This window comes from Pseudopipra pipra, chromosome 6 (assembly GCF_036250125.1).
Source record: "Pseudopipra pipra isolate bDixPip1 chromosome 6, bDixPip1.hap1, whole genome shotgun sequence".
NCBI lineage: Eukaryota > Metazoa > Chordata > Aves > Passeriformes > Pipridae > Pseudopipra > Pseudopipra pipra.
Genome location: NC_087554.1, coordinates 8,223,619 through 8,237,531, shown reverse-complemented (window position 1 = coordinate 8,237,531; position 13,913 = coordinate 8,223,619). Strand labels below are relative to the sequence as shown.

The 13,913-nt window shown below is 48.8% G+C and overlaps 1 protein-coding gene across 6 annotated transcripts in view; it reads left to right on the top strand.

The window, feature by feature from the left end:
* The window catches only part of PAK6 (p21 (RAC1) activated kinase 6), a 42,995-nt gene that overhangs the window by 20,187 nt on the left and 8,895 nt on the right, over positions 1-13,913 (top strand). The window contains exons 5-8 of one of the 6 annotated variants that reach the window (XM_064659989.1): positions 3,021-3,227; positions 3,653-3,842; positions 6,979-7,187; positions 11,009-11,593. In XM_064659989.1, coding sequence (XP_064516059.1) covers positions 6,984-7,187; positions 11,009-11,593 — 789 coding nt within the window. In that variant the 5' untranslated portion in view covers positions 3,021-3,227; positions 3,653-3,842; positions 6,979-6,983. Of the gene's footprint in view, positions 1-3,020; positions 3,228-3,489; positions 3,846-3,958; positions 6,665-6,978; positions 7,188-11,008; positions 11,594-13,913 lie in introns of those variants that run through there. The other 5 variants (XM_064659988.1, XM_064659986.1, XM_064659990.1 and 2 more) reach the window with 5 other exon arrangements.

Genomic DNA, 13,913 nt, shown 5'->3' with positions numbered 1-13,913 from the left:
AAATTACATTTTCCCCAGGACTGAGCCATTTTACTTGTAGTGTTAGTAAATGGATTATTTTGTAATTAATTGATGAACAGAGTACAGCTGCAGCCAACGCCAGTTATTTGTGTTGTGTTCCGAGTGCACCTCAGGTTTTAACCTGGTTTTTACCGAGGCTGTGTTAGCACTCGCACTCATGGCAGGTCTGCCCTTTGCAAACAGAGCAGGAGAACCGATATTCCCTGGGAGAAGACTTGTCTGTTACGATTTGTTTCCATCTCGGTATTGGCAGCAGTGAGCAGGAAGGCACTGAGAGTCAGCCAGGTTGAGGGGTTCGAGCTAGTCTGTCTCCTCTGTGTTTTGGGGCACACTGCGTGGGCTGCAGTTTTCCCATAGTTATCCTGTGGGGATAACACAGGCAAACTGCCTTGCAGGCTGCTGACAGCAATTAAATATATTTGTATCTCACTTTGGGGGAACATGATGAGCATAAACAGGGACTAAGATGGTTTAGTGTTGGTTGGAATGAAATTTACCTCTTGCATCTCTATATTCAGGTGATTGGGACATCGCTGGGGTGTCTCTGCCAGCCCCTGGCTGTGCTGCTGGAGTGAGCATTGTGAGCCAGCACTGTGAGCACCGGTGCCTCTGCTGGGGCAGGTCTGCCCGGGGGGTTCAGCCCTGCTCAGAGCGTGTGACTCCCTGCACACAGTAAGATCTGTGCCGTGCCCATGGGCAGCACAGACCTGCAGCTTCCCTCTCGTAACCCCTCGTGCCAGAGGCAGCTGGACCCGGCCGGGCAGGGCGCTGGGACGGAGCCGCAGGACGCGGTGCCCGGTGCTGTGGGCGGTGCCCGGTGCTGTGGCATCGCGTGTTCCCCAGACACAGCCCTCGCCTTGGCTCCTTCCCCTGCCATGTGACCCCGCCTGCCAGATGTGGCCCCTTGTGCTTGTCCCAGCGTAACCTCTCGTCTGGCAGAGATGATGTGTCTCTTCATGTGGATTTCTGGAGACAGAACCTTAAATGTTCTTACTCTAACCTCGGTAGTATTTTTATGCTGATTTTGAATGGATCTGTCACACAAGACAGTGGAAACTGAAGCCCTGAATCCTTCAAGCCCTTTTCTTGAAGCTCTTTGGTGTTTTGCATGAACAGCAAAATACAGCCACTTGTTTTTAACCCTGATGCATCCTTTGTGGCAAAATAATGTCGTTAAATGCCTGTGGAAGAAAGCAGCTGCTCTTGGGACAGGGATCAGTGAGGTGTGCAGGTGTGAGGCACTGCATGGTTTGGTATAGCCAGAGCTATACCAAACATTAAGTGGGGAAAAAGGGTCATAGTTGGTGTCGTGGCTTTGGGCTCAGCCCGGTGACCTGCAGCACATGTCCCACTGGCTCTGGGTGGACACGAGTTGCCACTTCCTCTGGTGCTGAGCAGGGTTTGGTGGCTGTACCCTCTCACACACCAAACCCAGGATGAAAGGCTGGTCTAATAATCAAGGCCCTGGACTGCAGCTGAGGTTTGGGTGTGGTTTCTGTCTGTGCTGCTGGGCTCTGTCACAGTGTCTGGACCTACGTGCTGGTGTCAAGATCAAACCTGTGGGCAGAGTGTGTCTTGGCTGCTGCTGGGGCCGTGCACCTGTGTTTTCTCTCTGTAGCCAGGGTGTGTTGGGTCTGGATCTGGCCTTGACAGAAAGTTAAAAAGTGGCCAGGAGACATACCTGGGAGCTCTTTTAGATTTGCTGTTCTAGACATAGCTGGGAAGAAACCGGGCTAGTAATTTTTTTTCTGTCTAGTCTGCAAATGAGGATAATAATTCCTTTTCCTCACCTTTCGTCTGTTTAGATGAAACCTCTGGAGGGTGGGGCCTGACTTCAGAGACTGGCCCGATGGGACAGTGACTTCAGCTGGGATTCCTAGGGGCCTGTAAATAAGGGAAAACTTTATTATTGTCCAGGGAAAGCCCATTAGCGACTGGGACATGCCAGCACTGGTTTTGGAAAGTTCAAGAGGTCTTTTCTATGCAAATGCTTTGATAGGTCCCAGAATGAATTTGGGGCGGTATAGCTAAAACACACCTAAAAATATGTCACCCAGCAGCATCCAAAACAAGCTGAGCAAACAGGCGTTCACTGGCTTGTAGTTTTTAACCCTAATTTACGAGCAAGGAAATGGAGCAGGGGAGGAAGAGGCAGCACTGGAGCCTTCGAACCCTGCTCAGTGGAGGCATGGCAAAAAATCTCAAAGAGTTGAGTTGTTCTTCTCATTTGTCAGAAATAAACCCACCAATGTAACAAATATGTCTCTCCCTAAGCTTATTTCTAATGTAATATTAATCTGTGCTCTCATGTGTGTGTTTGGGCAGGATTTAGAGCATTACATCAGTTTGCTGTGCTGCTGCTTCGCTCCAACACGCAGCTTTGCCATGGGGGGCTGGGGAGGGAGAGGAGTGCAGGGAAAGGACTTGGAAGGGGGGAAGGGATGCACAGCAAGCAAATAGCCACTCTCCTTTAGGAGGAAAAAAGTGCTTCAACCAGTATTTCTAAAACTAGAATTGCAGCCAATTGAGGAAGGTGTCATGGAGTCAGAGCTGTGCTCTTAGATCCCATTTCAGATTTTGGACCGTTTTGCTTTCCACTGACCCTTGTTGCCATTCCTTGCTGAGTGAAGTCACATTTGGGTTTGTGAGCTCCTCAGGGACCTAACCTGTCATTTCTCTGTGTCTGCAAACTGCTGTGAACGTTGATGGCCTCTTATAAATAAAAAGGATGTGGGAAAGCTCAGGAAGGCAACCAGGAGGATTGTAGGTCTGGGCTGTGGTGGAACTCCCTGTACGCACCCTGCCAGCTCCCTCGGTGTGAACACACATGTGTGCATGTGCCACGCATGGCTAATGGCCTGGTTAGCCTGGGAGCCATTCCCAAGGCAGCACATGACACTGACCTGCGGAGCAGAGCATGGAAATAGGCTTTTCCTTTTAATTGGCGGGTTCTCTGCGATCTTCATCTTCCTACTGCAAACTCATTCTGCATATTGCAGTTCCTCCGGTCCTGTAGGAAGAGTTCTCCTCCTCTCCCTCCCCTCTCGGAGCTGGCCAGAGCAGTTTGGCGGATGAGCTGCGGGAGGACTTGGAAATGATGGGACCGGCTTTGCTGAGCCCGGGGCCGGAGCGTTCCCTGCGGTCCGGGCGGGAGGAATGTAGGGAGCTGTGTCCAGATCCGCGATAGCGGCGCGAGGAGCCGATGAGTGAGTTCGCTGCTGCAGCGGGGAGGGGAGGGAGGGCTTGTTTGGAACGAGGAGCTGCCCGAGCGAGGCTGGAGGAGCTCCGCGCTGCCCTGCTATCATCAAGTGCCTGTGGGAGGGAGGGAGGGCACGCTCCCTGGGTCCTGGGAGCGTGGGGCTGGCCGGGAGCAGGGGGGAGGCAGGTCGGGTGAAGTGCCAGTGCCTGCTGCTGCCTTTAGCTGGGCGTTGGAAGGAGCCATTTCTCATAACGTTTAGCTACTTGTTTTTATCAGAGGGGTTGGTTCATTTCTGTGCCCTGCTCCTGGGCTTGCCTGGCTCCCCCCATTCCTCTCTCCTTCCTAACTCTCATTCCCCCTCCATCCTTAATCTTCCCACCCCTTCCTCTCATCTGAGCCTGACCCTTCTCTCTTCTTGCCCCTCCTTCCCAGCCGATCCCTCCCCCTGCTCTGGATCCGCTGGCGGTGGGATTTTTTTCCCGTGCTCACTGGCAGATGTGTCAGCTTTGGGAACTGTATCATCCAGGAACAGCTATATCTGGAGTTGAAAAACCTAACGTGGTTTCCCAGGCAGCAGGAATGGATCGCTGAGAGAATTTCAATCTCCGACTGCTTTTGTCTTGTGGTAGTGACTTTTATTATTTATGTTTGTGACATTTCTTACAGTACAGTTGTCAGCACTGAATGAAAGACTAAAGTCTAGTAGATTATTATAAAATCAGTGTCACAGTATTTGTGTTGTTATATTAAAGGGATGCTGTCTATGTTTAAATACAGGTTTGACTTGATTTACAAAATTTTATATGCATAAAATGTTCTTATGAATTTCTTACTGACTGAGAAAAGGCCTGTTTTTATGTGTTTTATTTAAACATTCTTTAGCTGGGTATTGGAAATAAAAATAAATAGCTCTTGCATGAAAACCACAAAGTGAAAGGAGGCTGGTTAAATACAGAGCTCCTCGATGAAATGCAAAACCTACCCAGATTATTACAATCCATATTTCAAATAACTATTTTTAGTGTATGGATTTCATTTGCTCTTAATGCAGTTTACCTTTAAACCACCTGTCTGATCTCTTTCTAATCAGATGTAAAGCAAATGCCACTGGGTGCCCAGGGGTGTGTTGTGTGTGGAGCTGATTACATTGTGTTGTTTCTGAGATGTCTGTTATAAGCCAATAAGGCACTTGCAGGCCATGTCAGCCAGTCCCCTAAAACCGAGCAGGAACTCTGGGGCTGTTCCTTGCAGGGTCTTGGGGGGCTTTGGGCTCTGGGATGGCAGTGCAGGGCAGGGGCTCAGTGACAGCTATGGGGATTTATGGCAGTGTACAGATGCAGTGTTTGTGCCTGTGCAAGCTGAGATGCTGACAGAGCCACTGTTCTGGTTGGGGCCAAAAAAGGCTTTAAAAATTTGCATTTTGAAGCAGTTCAGTCTGAATCACTCTCCTTGTGGGGAAATGCCTGACATGTTCAGAAAACCATTGATGCTACAAGTGCTAATGGGAACACCCCATTTTACAAGACTCTTTGCCACCTGAAGCAGTTAAAGAGCAAACTTGGAAGAGACTGTGCTATGCCCTGGGTATCTTTTCATTATGAAGCTGTGAGAGAAGGAGCAGGAGAAGGAAAAAGGCTGGTCGAAATAGTAATATCTCTGTGTCTGGAAATACCCCTGAGCTGGTGGATCAAGGAGCAGTCATGACTGATGTGTATTATGGATTCAGAACTGAACCACTTGCTGTAATACTGGAGAGATACTCCCTGTTCTCCTTGGAGGCTGGGAAGCTCCTTAGCAGCTCCAGCTGCTGGTTTGAGCAGTACTAACACCATGAGCATCTTTCCTTTCCGGTATTGACTGCACTTTTCTTTTCCTTAAAGAATTGCCCTCTGACCTTAGTCTTGATTCTTAGTTAATAAGTAGCACCAAAGGGGCCTGAGAGATGAATCACTGTTTGAGAAGCTGCAATCCAGACCTGGAGCACAGACACCCTTCCCATTAGCTCTCCACTGAGATGGATTTGTGTTTTCATTGGAGCTTGTTCTGAGCAAAGATTATTCTGGCTGTGAAGCCTCTTCCAAGCAGAACAGTTGCTTCCAGCTTCTCTTGTGGTTTTTTTTTAGTTTGCTAACCTTTTGTTTTCTTTTCCAACTGTGAGGTATCTTTGGTGGACTCCTGACTGCAGTGTTGCAGTGGCCAGTGTCAGTGTGAGGGGTGGGTTTCACCAGGGGTGGATGGCATGAATGGGGTGTTAGATGGAGTAAAGGTCCTTCTGTGCCATACAAACACTTCCCACCCCTGTGGCTGCAGGATCATGGTGACCAAACTGGGAGCCAGTGTAGATTGGATTTCAGGACCTCTGTCTAGCGCCAGGAATCAGTCATTGTTCAGCTGGTGGCTGCCCTTTGCTCCCTAAACAAGTTTAGAGTGGGACAACCTGGAAAATGTTTGCCCTAGATTTCCCTGTGATGTGCTGATTTTGGAGATGGGTGTCCTCTAGAAGTGTATTCTTGTCTCCACTACAGGAGGTTATCTCGCTGTGGTCTGTTTCTCTGACCCTTGCAAATATTTGTTCAGCACAAATAGTTGGAGGCCGAGGGCCTGTACAGGGGAAGAGTGACCTGCTACAAAGCTGAAGTGGTAAAAATGCTCTGTCTGCCGGATGTCAGGGAAGAGGAGCCGTTCACTGCTGTGAGCAGTGTTAGTGAGAGGCAAATGCCAACAGTCAAGTTGTCCGTGGAAAGGGAAGAGCATATAAACGATTTCATTTTTTTACTGGTGGATTTTAATTGCTTTAATAAACCTGTGGAGCTTTTTCCCAAATCAGTCAGTGGAATCATGGAACATTTCAGAGGAGAAGGGACCTTGAAAGAGGTTGTGTCTATCCCTTGCAGTCCTCCGCCTTTCCTAGGCTGTGCACACAGAGCTCCGGTTCTTCCTTTTCCTTCATATCTTCCCAATTTCAGAGAGGTCTGATCTCTTAGCTTTCTATTTATCTAACTATCTTTTTTTGGCTATAAAATCTAGATTCAGATTTTGAATGTCTCCTGTGTTTGGGAATATTTCAGTGTTAGCTGCTTCTGGCTTGTTGCACTTACACTGGCTGTTCACACAAGCTGTCTGTCTCAGCCCTCAAGGGAAGGAGTCTTAGTTTTTAATTTTAGCTTCTTCAGCTACCTGCTGACAGAGTTTGATTTCCACCTCCCACCTTCCCTCTCCCTCACGGGCCCTCTAAGCAAGAAAAACTGAGATCCGAAGTTGGTGTTGGGCAGATCTTCTTTTGGCAACAGCTCTGTTGTCTTTAAATTGGAACCAAGTGGATATTAATTACTTGCAGTAACCAGTGAGAAGACAACCTGAGCCCTGTTCATAACCACCTTTCATTCCAGGCTTGTAGTGGCATCAACACTCTCACTGGCTGGACTCCAGAGCCATTTAACCTAGGTAGGAGCCTGTAAGATATAAATACTCATCTCTAACATGTCTTTGAATGCTTATATCAGGTAATGTGAATTTGTAGAAATAAAGGAAGTCAGTAGAAATCCCAGCTCAGCCATGGAGCTGCCGGGTGGTCTTGGGCAAGTCTTTGCTGTGTTGGTGCCTCTGCTTCCTCCTGTGATGATCAGTGCTTGTTCAAGTGCTTTTCCCCAGAGAATGCCCTTGGTGCAGTGCAATGAGCTGCCAGAAGTGACCGGTGTTGCCCGGGCCGGGCGCTGCGGGCGCAGACACGCACTGACGGCGCTGCCCTCCCCCTGCAGGCGTCATGTTCCGCAAGAAGAAGAAGAAACGCCCGGAGATCTCGGCTCCGCAGAACTTTGAGCACCGTGTCCACACCTCGTTTGACCCAAAGGAGGGCAAATTTGTGGGCCTGCCCCCCCAATGGCAGAACATTCTGGACACGCTGAGGCGCCCCAAGCCAGTGGTAGATCCTTCGAGGATCACGAGGATGCAGCTCCAGCCCATGAAGGTAAGAGAGGGAGGCGGCTCTTCGCTGTTGCAGCGTTTCCATTGCCCCAGAAGTGGGGCTGAGGGTGGGATCTGTATGGGACTGAGGGGAGGGCAGGGGCTGGGCTTTGATAGTACCTTCATGAGCAATAGGGACAGCAGTGTCCTGAACTGCAGGGGTGCCACTGTTGGAGTAACCAGCTTGGCTGCCTGTCACTGTGGACACAGGGACATGGGAAAGCTCTCGTGGAGCTGACAGGACCTGGGATGTGTTCAGCTGCTGTACAGGGAAGGGAGGAGGAGAACTCAGGGACAGACCTGTTTTAGCAGGTTTGTCATTCTCATGGGTGAGCAAATTGGGCTGGTAATGAAGTTGCCAGGGAAGCCTGAGTGGGAGAGAGTGGGGCAGCACTGGCTTGCTGTTCATGGACAAGTGAGGACAGCAAGGACTAAAGGAGGGTTTGGGCTAAAAGGGTTTCTAAACCAGCATTTTGATGGAAAGTAGGACATATTAAACAGGAGCATGTCCTCAGAGCAAGTCCTTCAGTAAGCAGAAACAGGTGATTCTAGTGGATGGGTGGGTTCAGTTGGCTGCTGGAATTGGCTTTGGAGACTGTGTAAGTGAGAGCAGGGACCTGCTGTGGGAAAGGGAAATGAATGATAGTGACAGAATCATTGTGTTTAAAGTCTTGGGAGCTTGTGGGAAGTTTTTCTTCTCTTCTAAAAAAAAAAATGCTCCAGGGGCTTAAAAGCTGAAAGGTGAGTTGTCAAATAGAGATGTTACTACTTGGGTTTTAGGAGGGATATAAAAAAGAGTTGGCCATCTGATGAATATATTTAGCTTTTTGTGTGTAGGTGTTAAAAACATGGGGACTAAATGGGACTATATTTGGTATAATGTAAGTTTTATACATAATCAGACTTGCAGCTGAAATGGCACATCATATTGGAGCAGAATGCTGATTTGTAAAGGAAAGACTTGCCCGGGAAGAACAGGTGAAAGAAAAAGGCAGGAGGTATTGCCTGGTGTACTGAATGTGCTTTGAGGTTCAAAATATAGTAGGAGATAGGAGCACAGTCCAGAGCAGAGATGAAATGTGTAATAAGAGACCAACTTGGTTGGATCAGGAGCTCTTTAATGAGCTTAAACTGCAGGAGGATTGCTCAGAAGGGTGGAAACTAGGTCAAGTTATAAAGGGCAAAGAGAAAAGAAATTTATGTAGGAACAAAACTGGAAGGCCAAGGCACAAAAAGAGATGTTATTCTCAAAGAACATAAAGGGCACTAAGGAGACATCATAAGTGCACTGAGGAGAAGGAGGATGAAGGAAAGAATTTGCTCACTGCTGATCTTGGAAGAAAGTTAATAACAGATGACACCGGGAATTCTTAAGTGTTTAATGATTTTTCTGCAGCCTTTATTAAGTGTGTTCAGAGGGCTGACACAATTAGCACGAGCATGAAGGGGTGGAATGCAAGCTGGAATAAGAACAGAACATGAACAGAAATAAGACTTAGTTAAGAAGTTGCATATTTTCAAGTCAGCTGGGCCTAGTGAGATTCAAGGAATTGCAGATCAGTCAGAATAATTTCTATTCCCAGAAAGAGGGTGGAACAAATAAGCAAGTAATCTATTTGCAGCCACTTCCAAGGAGATAGCAGGGTAATAGCTGGCAGCCAGTGTGGATTTATCAAGAACAAATCATGTCAAGCAACCCAATTTCCATCAATCCCAGGGTGTGGGGCCGTGGGTCTGGGGGAAATGACAGCACTCTCCTGTACCTTGACTTGAGTGAGGCTCCTGACACTGCACCAATTTGCGTTTCCAGAGCAAACTGAGCCATTTTGGCAAAGGCTACTCCAAAAACAGTGTGAGGCATCACTGTCAAAACAGGAATGTGCATGAAGAGATTTCCGGGCGTTTGCCCTGAGCCTGATGCTGGTTGGTACTTTCATGTGTGACTTATTAAAGCTGAGCGTGGCAAAAGCTGAAAGGAGGTGCAAAGCCTTTAGAGAACAAGGACAGAATACCCAACAGGCTTTAAGAACTAGAGGAGAATCTTAAACTAACACTGTTTTTTTTCCCAGTAAGTCCAAGTGCAAATACTCTCTGAGACTGCATTGCATAGTTGAGTATTTTGGGTAAACTCCATTTGAATTAATTCCTGTTCAATTATACCAGTCAATAAGATTTTTTTTTAAAGTGCTAATTGGCCAAGCCCTTATACTTAGTCCTGGATTCAGCTGTCAGAGTTGTTCCTTTTTTGTGTGTAGCTTATAAAAAGGGGCTTTTCTTGTTAAAAATAATTTCTCAATTCTGCTCAGTAAGGCATGATCTATGTAAGAGCACTCCAGATAGATTTGGCTCAAAAGTGGATGTTTCTTCATTAATCTGATGCAGTCTTTATACACAGCAGCAAAGCAAGGCTAAGTGCCATCTTCCCTGTCCACTGAGGGTAGGACTGTCTTAATGGGAGTGACCTGAGTCTAATTTTAGGGAGTTTCTAAGTAGGAGGTGTGCACTAGAGTGGATTTTCCAGAGAGGCCACAGCATGTTCTTGGAGACTTCTTATTTTGAGAACACACAAGTCTCTCTGGAATGACTTTTGTCCAATTTGGTCAAACAAGTCTGTGTCCCCAGCACGTTGTTCCGTGGCTGCGGCTGGGCCGTGGAGGAATGTGTGTGGTGAGGCAGTAGAGTGAAGACCAGAATTTCCAGCTGCAGCTGGTGTGTGTGCCATGGAATGAGTGGGGTTGTCCTTCCCTCACCTTGTTTGACAGAAATGTTGTGTTGTGCCTTTCATTCTCAGACGCTGAGCAAACCAGGCGCTCGTCGGAGCGCAGTGGTGGCGTTCTGCTGAAATTACTGGAGCTGCTGTGTTGCACCAGCTAAATATTAGGCTTGGTGTAATTAATACAGCATGTTTAGTAGATCCCTGGAGCTCAGTTAGCAAACAGGAGATTGCTGTCACTCCAGGGAAGGACTTTCCTTCAGGCAGAGATTCATGAAAGTGTAGGAGTGATCCTATGCTGCGAATTTCTGTGGAGAAATGGAACCTTTTGGTTCCCAGCGCTAAAAAAGCTTCTGTAAGCTTTTCAGTTCCAGAAAAAACAAGGTAGAGCACTACATAATATATTGACAGCTTCGAGTGTCCTACTTGTCCAGAGCTGGTGCCTGTTTGGATGGCAGCCTCGTTCTGCAGCCGGTGCTTACACGGCAGTTGTGAGCTGTGGTGACCCCGTGTGCGGGGTTTAATTGGAGTGGCTTGGCAGAGCAGAGGGGGATGCAGAGCTGGAACAGCGTGCTCTGCACTGCTCAGGATGCAGATGCATTAGCAGAAATTGGGGAGAAGCAGACTGGGGGAGGCTGATTCCAACACTGGGAGTGCTTCAGGGGAGAGGTGAACCTTGTGTTGGAACAGCAAGATGGGTTCTGCAGATGGAGCTTGCAGCATGCTGCAACTTCTGAGAACCAATATTTCAGGAGCTTGTTGAGCTGTTAGTGATGTAGTGTCACACAGTTTCAGCACAAGAGAGCCAGGAGAGTTGAAATATTCCAGGTTGGCTCTAATGTTGCCTTTTAGAGCCTGAGCACAGCAGCAGAATTGACTGTTGGGGCTGACAGCACTTCTGCTCCGACAGCAGAGTGTGACCCAAGGATTCCTTTTTTTCCCCCCTCGGTAAAGGACAATGAGAAATAGGCAGGAAAAATTCTGTTCCCTTAAATTCCTTGAGTCTTCTTTGGCTATATAAACAAAATCTAACTTTTGGCAAGATAAACTGAGCCTGAATTGTTACAACTGTGACTTTTTTACTCGTTTCCCACCTTCCCCATGTTTCCCAGACGGTGGTACGGGGCAGCACTGTGGAAGTGGAAGGCTACATCTCGGGGCTGCTCAACGACATCCAGAAGCTCTCTGCCATCAGCTCGAACACCCTGAGGGGCAGGAGCCCCACCAGCAGGAGGAGAGCCCAGTCCCTGGGGCTCCTCGGGGATGAGAGACCCCCGGACATGTATCTCCAGAGTCCTGAAGCAGACTGGGCAGACAAGTACGGGAACTACCTCAGCTGCAATGGTGGCTCCAAGGTGGCCCGCAGGCAGACCATGTGGCCGGACTACAAAGCCCGGCTGGAAGGCCAGTCCCATCCCAACGGGATGGTGACAAAAGCGCAGTCCCTGGGCCCGGCGGAGTTCCAGGATGCCGACGGCAGCTGCCTCCAGCGCACCCCTGCTGTGCCGGGGGACAGCGACACCGGGCCGAGGAGCCCGGAGGAGGGCTGGGCCCAGCGAGCAGCCGGCTCCAGGCCCTCGGGGGAGGGCAGCCCCAGCTCCAAATCCCGGGAGAACAGCCTCAAGAGGAGGCTGTTGCGCAGCGTTTTCCCCTCATCCAGCGCCTCAAACAAGCCGGGCTCTTCCCTGCAGATCAAGGTAAGAGCTATTCCCTAGTTGTGAGTGGGTGCAGTGTTGACTTTACAGTTCCAGAGGTTATGTACACAGCTGAACCAATTTAATTGCAAACATCGTGCAGCCGTCTGTTATTGTTATGATTAATGTTGGAATCCAAATGGTCCTGGGCCGGGGAAATGTGTGGTCCGTTGGTGCTTCACAGGATGCACTGTGAGGCACAGCTCAGCCAGATCTCTGGGAGAAGGGTTGGTTGGCAGAGCTGTACTTGCAGGAGCGTGGGCTGGCAAGGATGAGGGGACTTACTCACTTGTGCCCTTCTGTGAGGTAAAGGCATAACTGCAGTGCCATTCCACTGGCATCAGGGAGCCTTTGCCATTTGGGAAATGGCTGTGGCTTCCATTAGTAATGTGTTCTGCCTGTGCAAACCAGAACTGCCTCGGAGAGTGGGCTGAGTGTAGCTGTATCTGTCAGGGTTTGCACCGGCACCCACGGTGCTGTCACACAGGAAATGCTGGCTGCTGGAAAGGGTGGGACAACTCATGGCTACAGCTCCCCCAGGAAAGCTGTCCTGAATGGATGACTCACTTTGTGTTGAACTGGGAGAAGATCTCTGGATCTGGATAGGAAATGCAGCCACTGCTGCTCTTCCTTCCCAGGCTGACCCAGCACCCATCAACTTCCCATGGCTTGGCCGCTGCCTTCAAAGGCTGGGCTGGGCTGGGATTGGGCCAGGCTAATTTGCAGCAGCTCCAGAGTCCCTGAACTGGGAGGATAATGACAGGAAACACCATCCCAACCAAACTGATTCTCCTGTAGGTTGTTGCAGGGACAGGGGATGTCTCCAACCTGCTTCTTGCAGTTTGCATAAGGCTCAGGCTCAAGGCTTTGGGCACAGTGGATTTCCTTTCCAAGGCAGTGGGATTTTCAAGGAATGCAGTTCTTGTGTAGCATAAGCTGCACTTGTTGCTGTCTCAGTGACTCTGGGCTCATCCTCACTGGCTGGAGTACCTAGAACTGGCTGCTAGTGTCTTCCCTGGCCAGAGTGTCTTTGCCATCCTCAGCAGGAGCAGAGGTTCCCAGCTAAATGGATGTGCTTGAGTGCATTTGAACTCCAGGTATTTGTCAGAGGAGAGGAGCAGGGAAGACCTTGGGGCTATCTAGTCCATCTCCCTGCTCCAGGGAAGGATCTGTGCCATAGCTGGGAGTTGTTTATCTGATGTGTTCTTAGCAGCCTCTGGTTGTGACAATGTGAGTCTCCCTCTCAGGTGGAGGTGATGATGTGTGAGAAATGTGTAACTGCAGGTGAAAGGGACAGGGATACAACTGAACCATGGAATCCCAGAATGGTTTGTGTTGAAGAGACCTTAAAGCTCATCTTGTTCCACCCCCTGCCACGGGCAGGGACACCTTCCACGAGACCAGGTTGCTCCAAGCCCTGTCCAGCCCGGCCTCGGACATGTCCAGGGATGGGACAGAGCATCCACCACTTTCCTAGGAGGTGGGTGCCATAACAGGCACATGGGAAGGTTGAGTGAACCTTCCTTTAAACCCAGTATGGGAGACAGGAGTGGGAGAACCAGTGACACCTCACAGTGTCCCAGGACTGAGGATGTGTCCACTGGGCTGTCAGCTGTGGGAGCAGGAGATAACACACCTGTGTGAGCCTGCACGTGTGCTGTGTGCCCCTCCTGCACGCTCGGGGTTACAGAAAACCTTTTTGGATTCTCTCTCCTGAGACAAAATGAGATTTGGAAAATAAATGCTGTGTCGCTGTGAGCATGTCAGCACAGGAGTGCAGGGGTGGAGCTGGCACTCGGGGAGGAAGGAGCTCCTGACATCCACTTGTGTTTGTGCTGTGCCTGATGCCACTAACTGGCATTTTTCAGGGCCTGTGTGTGTGTGAAAGTGAGTCCTGTGTCTTTGTGAGGCTTATGCAGATCCTGCTATTGACAAAAATCCTTGATTAAAACCCAAAGTGCATGGAATTAAATCCTATACAATTATTTCCTGTCTGAGATGGGAAAAGGATTCTTCTTCTAAAAAAGTCTCTATTGGCAGTTTTTGGTTCCCATTCTCATCTTAACTTTATTAATAATCTCTCTGAATTGTGAGAGAGAAAATGCTTTTTGCTTTGAAGTAATTTTGCCCTATAATACAAATGATTGGCTTGCTCATTCTGAAACAGCTCCACTATTATTTTGCATGTGTTTGTATACATATATTATGTGTATTTTACATATACACATGTAAGTATATAATGTATTTTATACCCCACCTGCTAGATGTCGCATTTTAATTAATCAACATTTCCAGGATGAGTATGAGCATGACAAGGTTTATC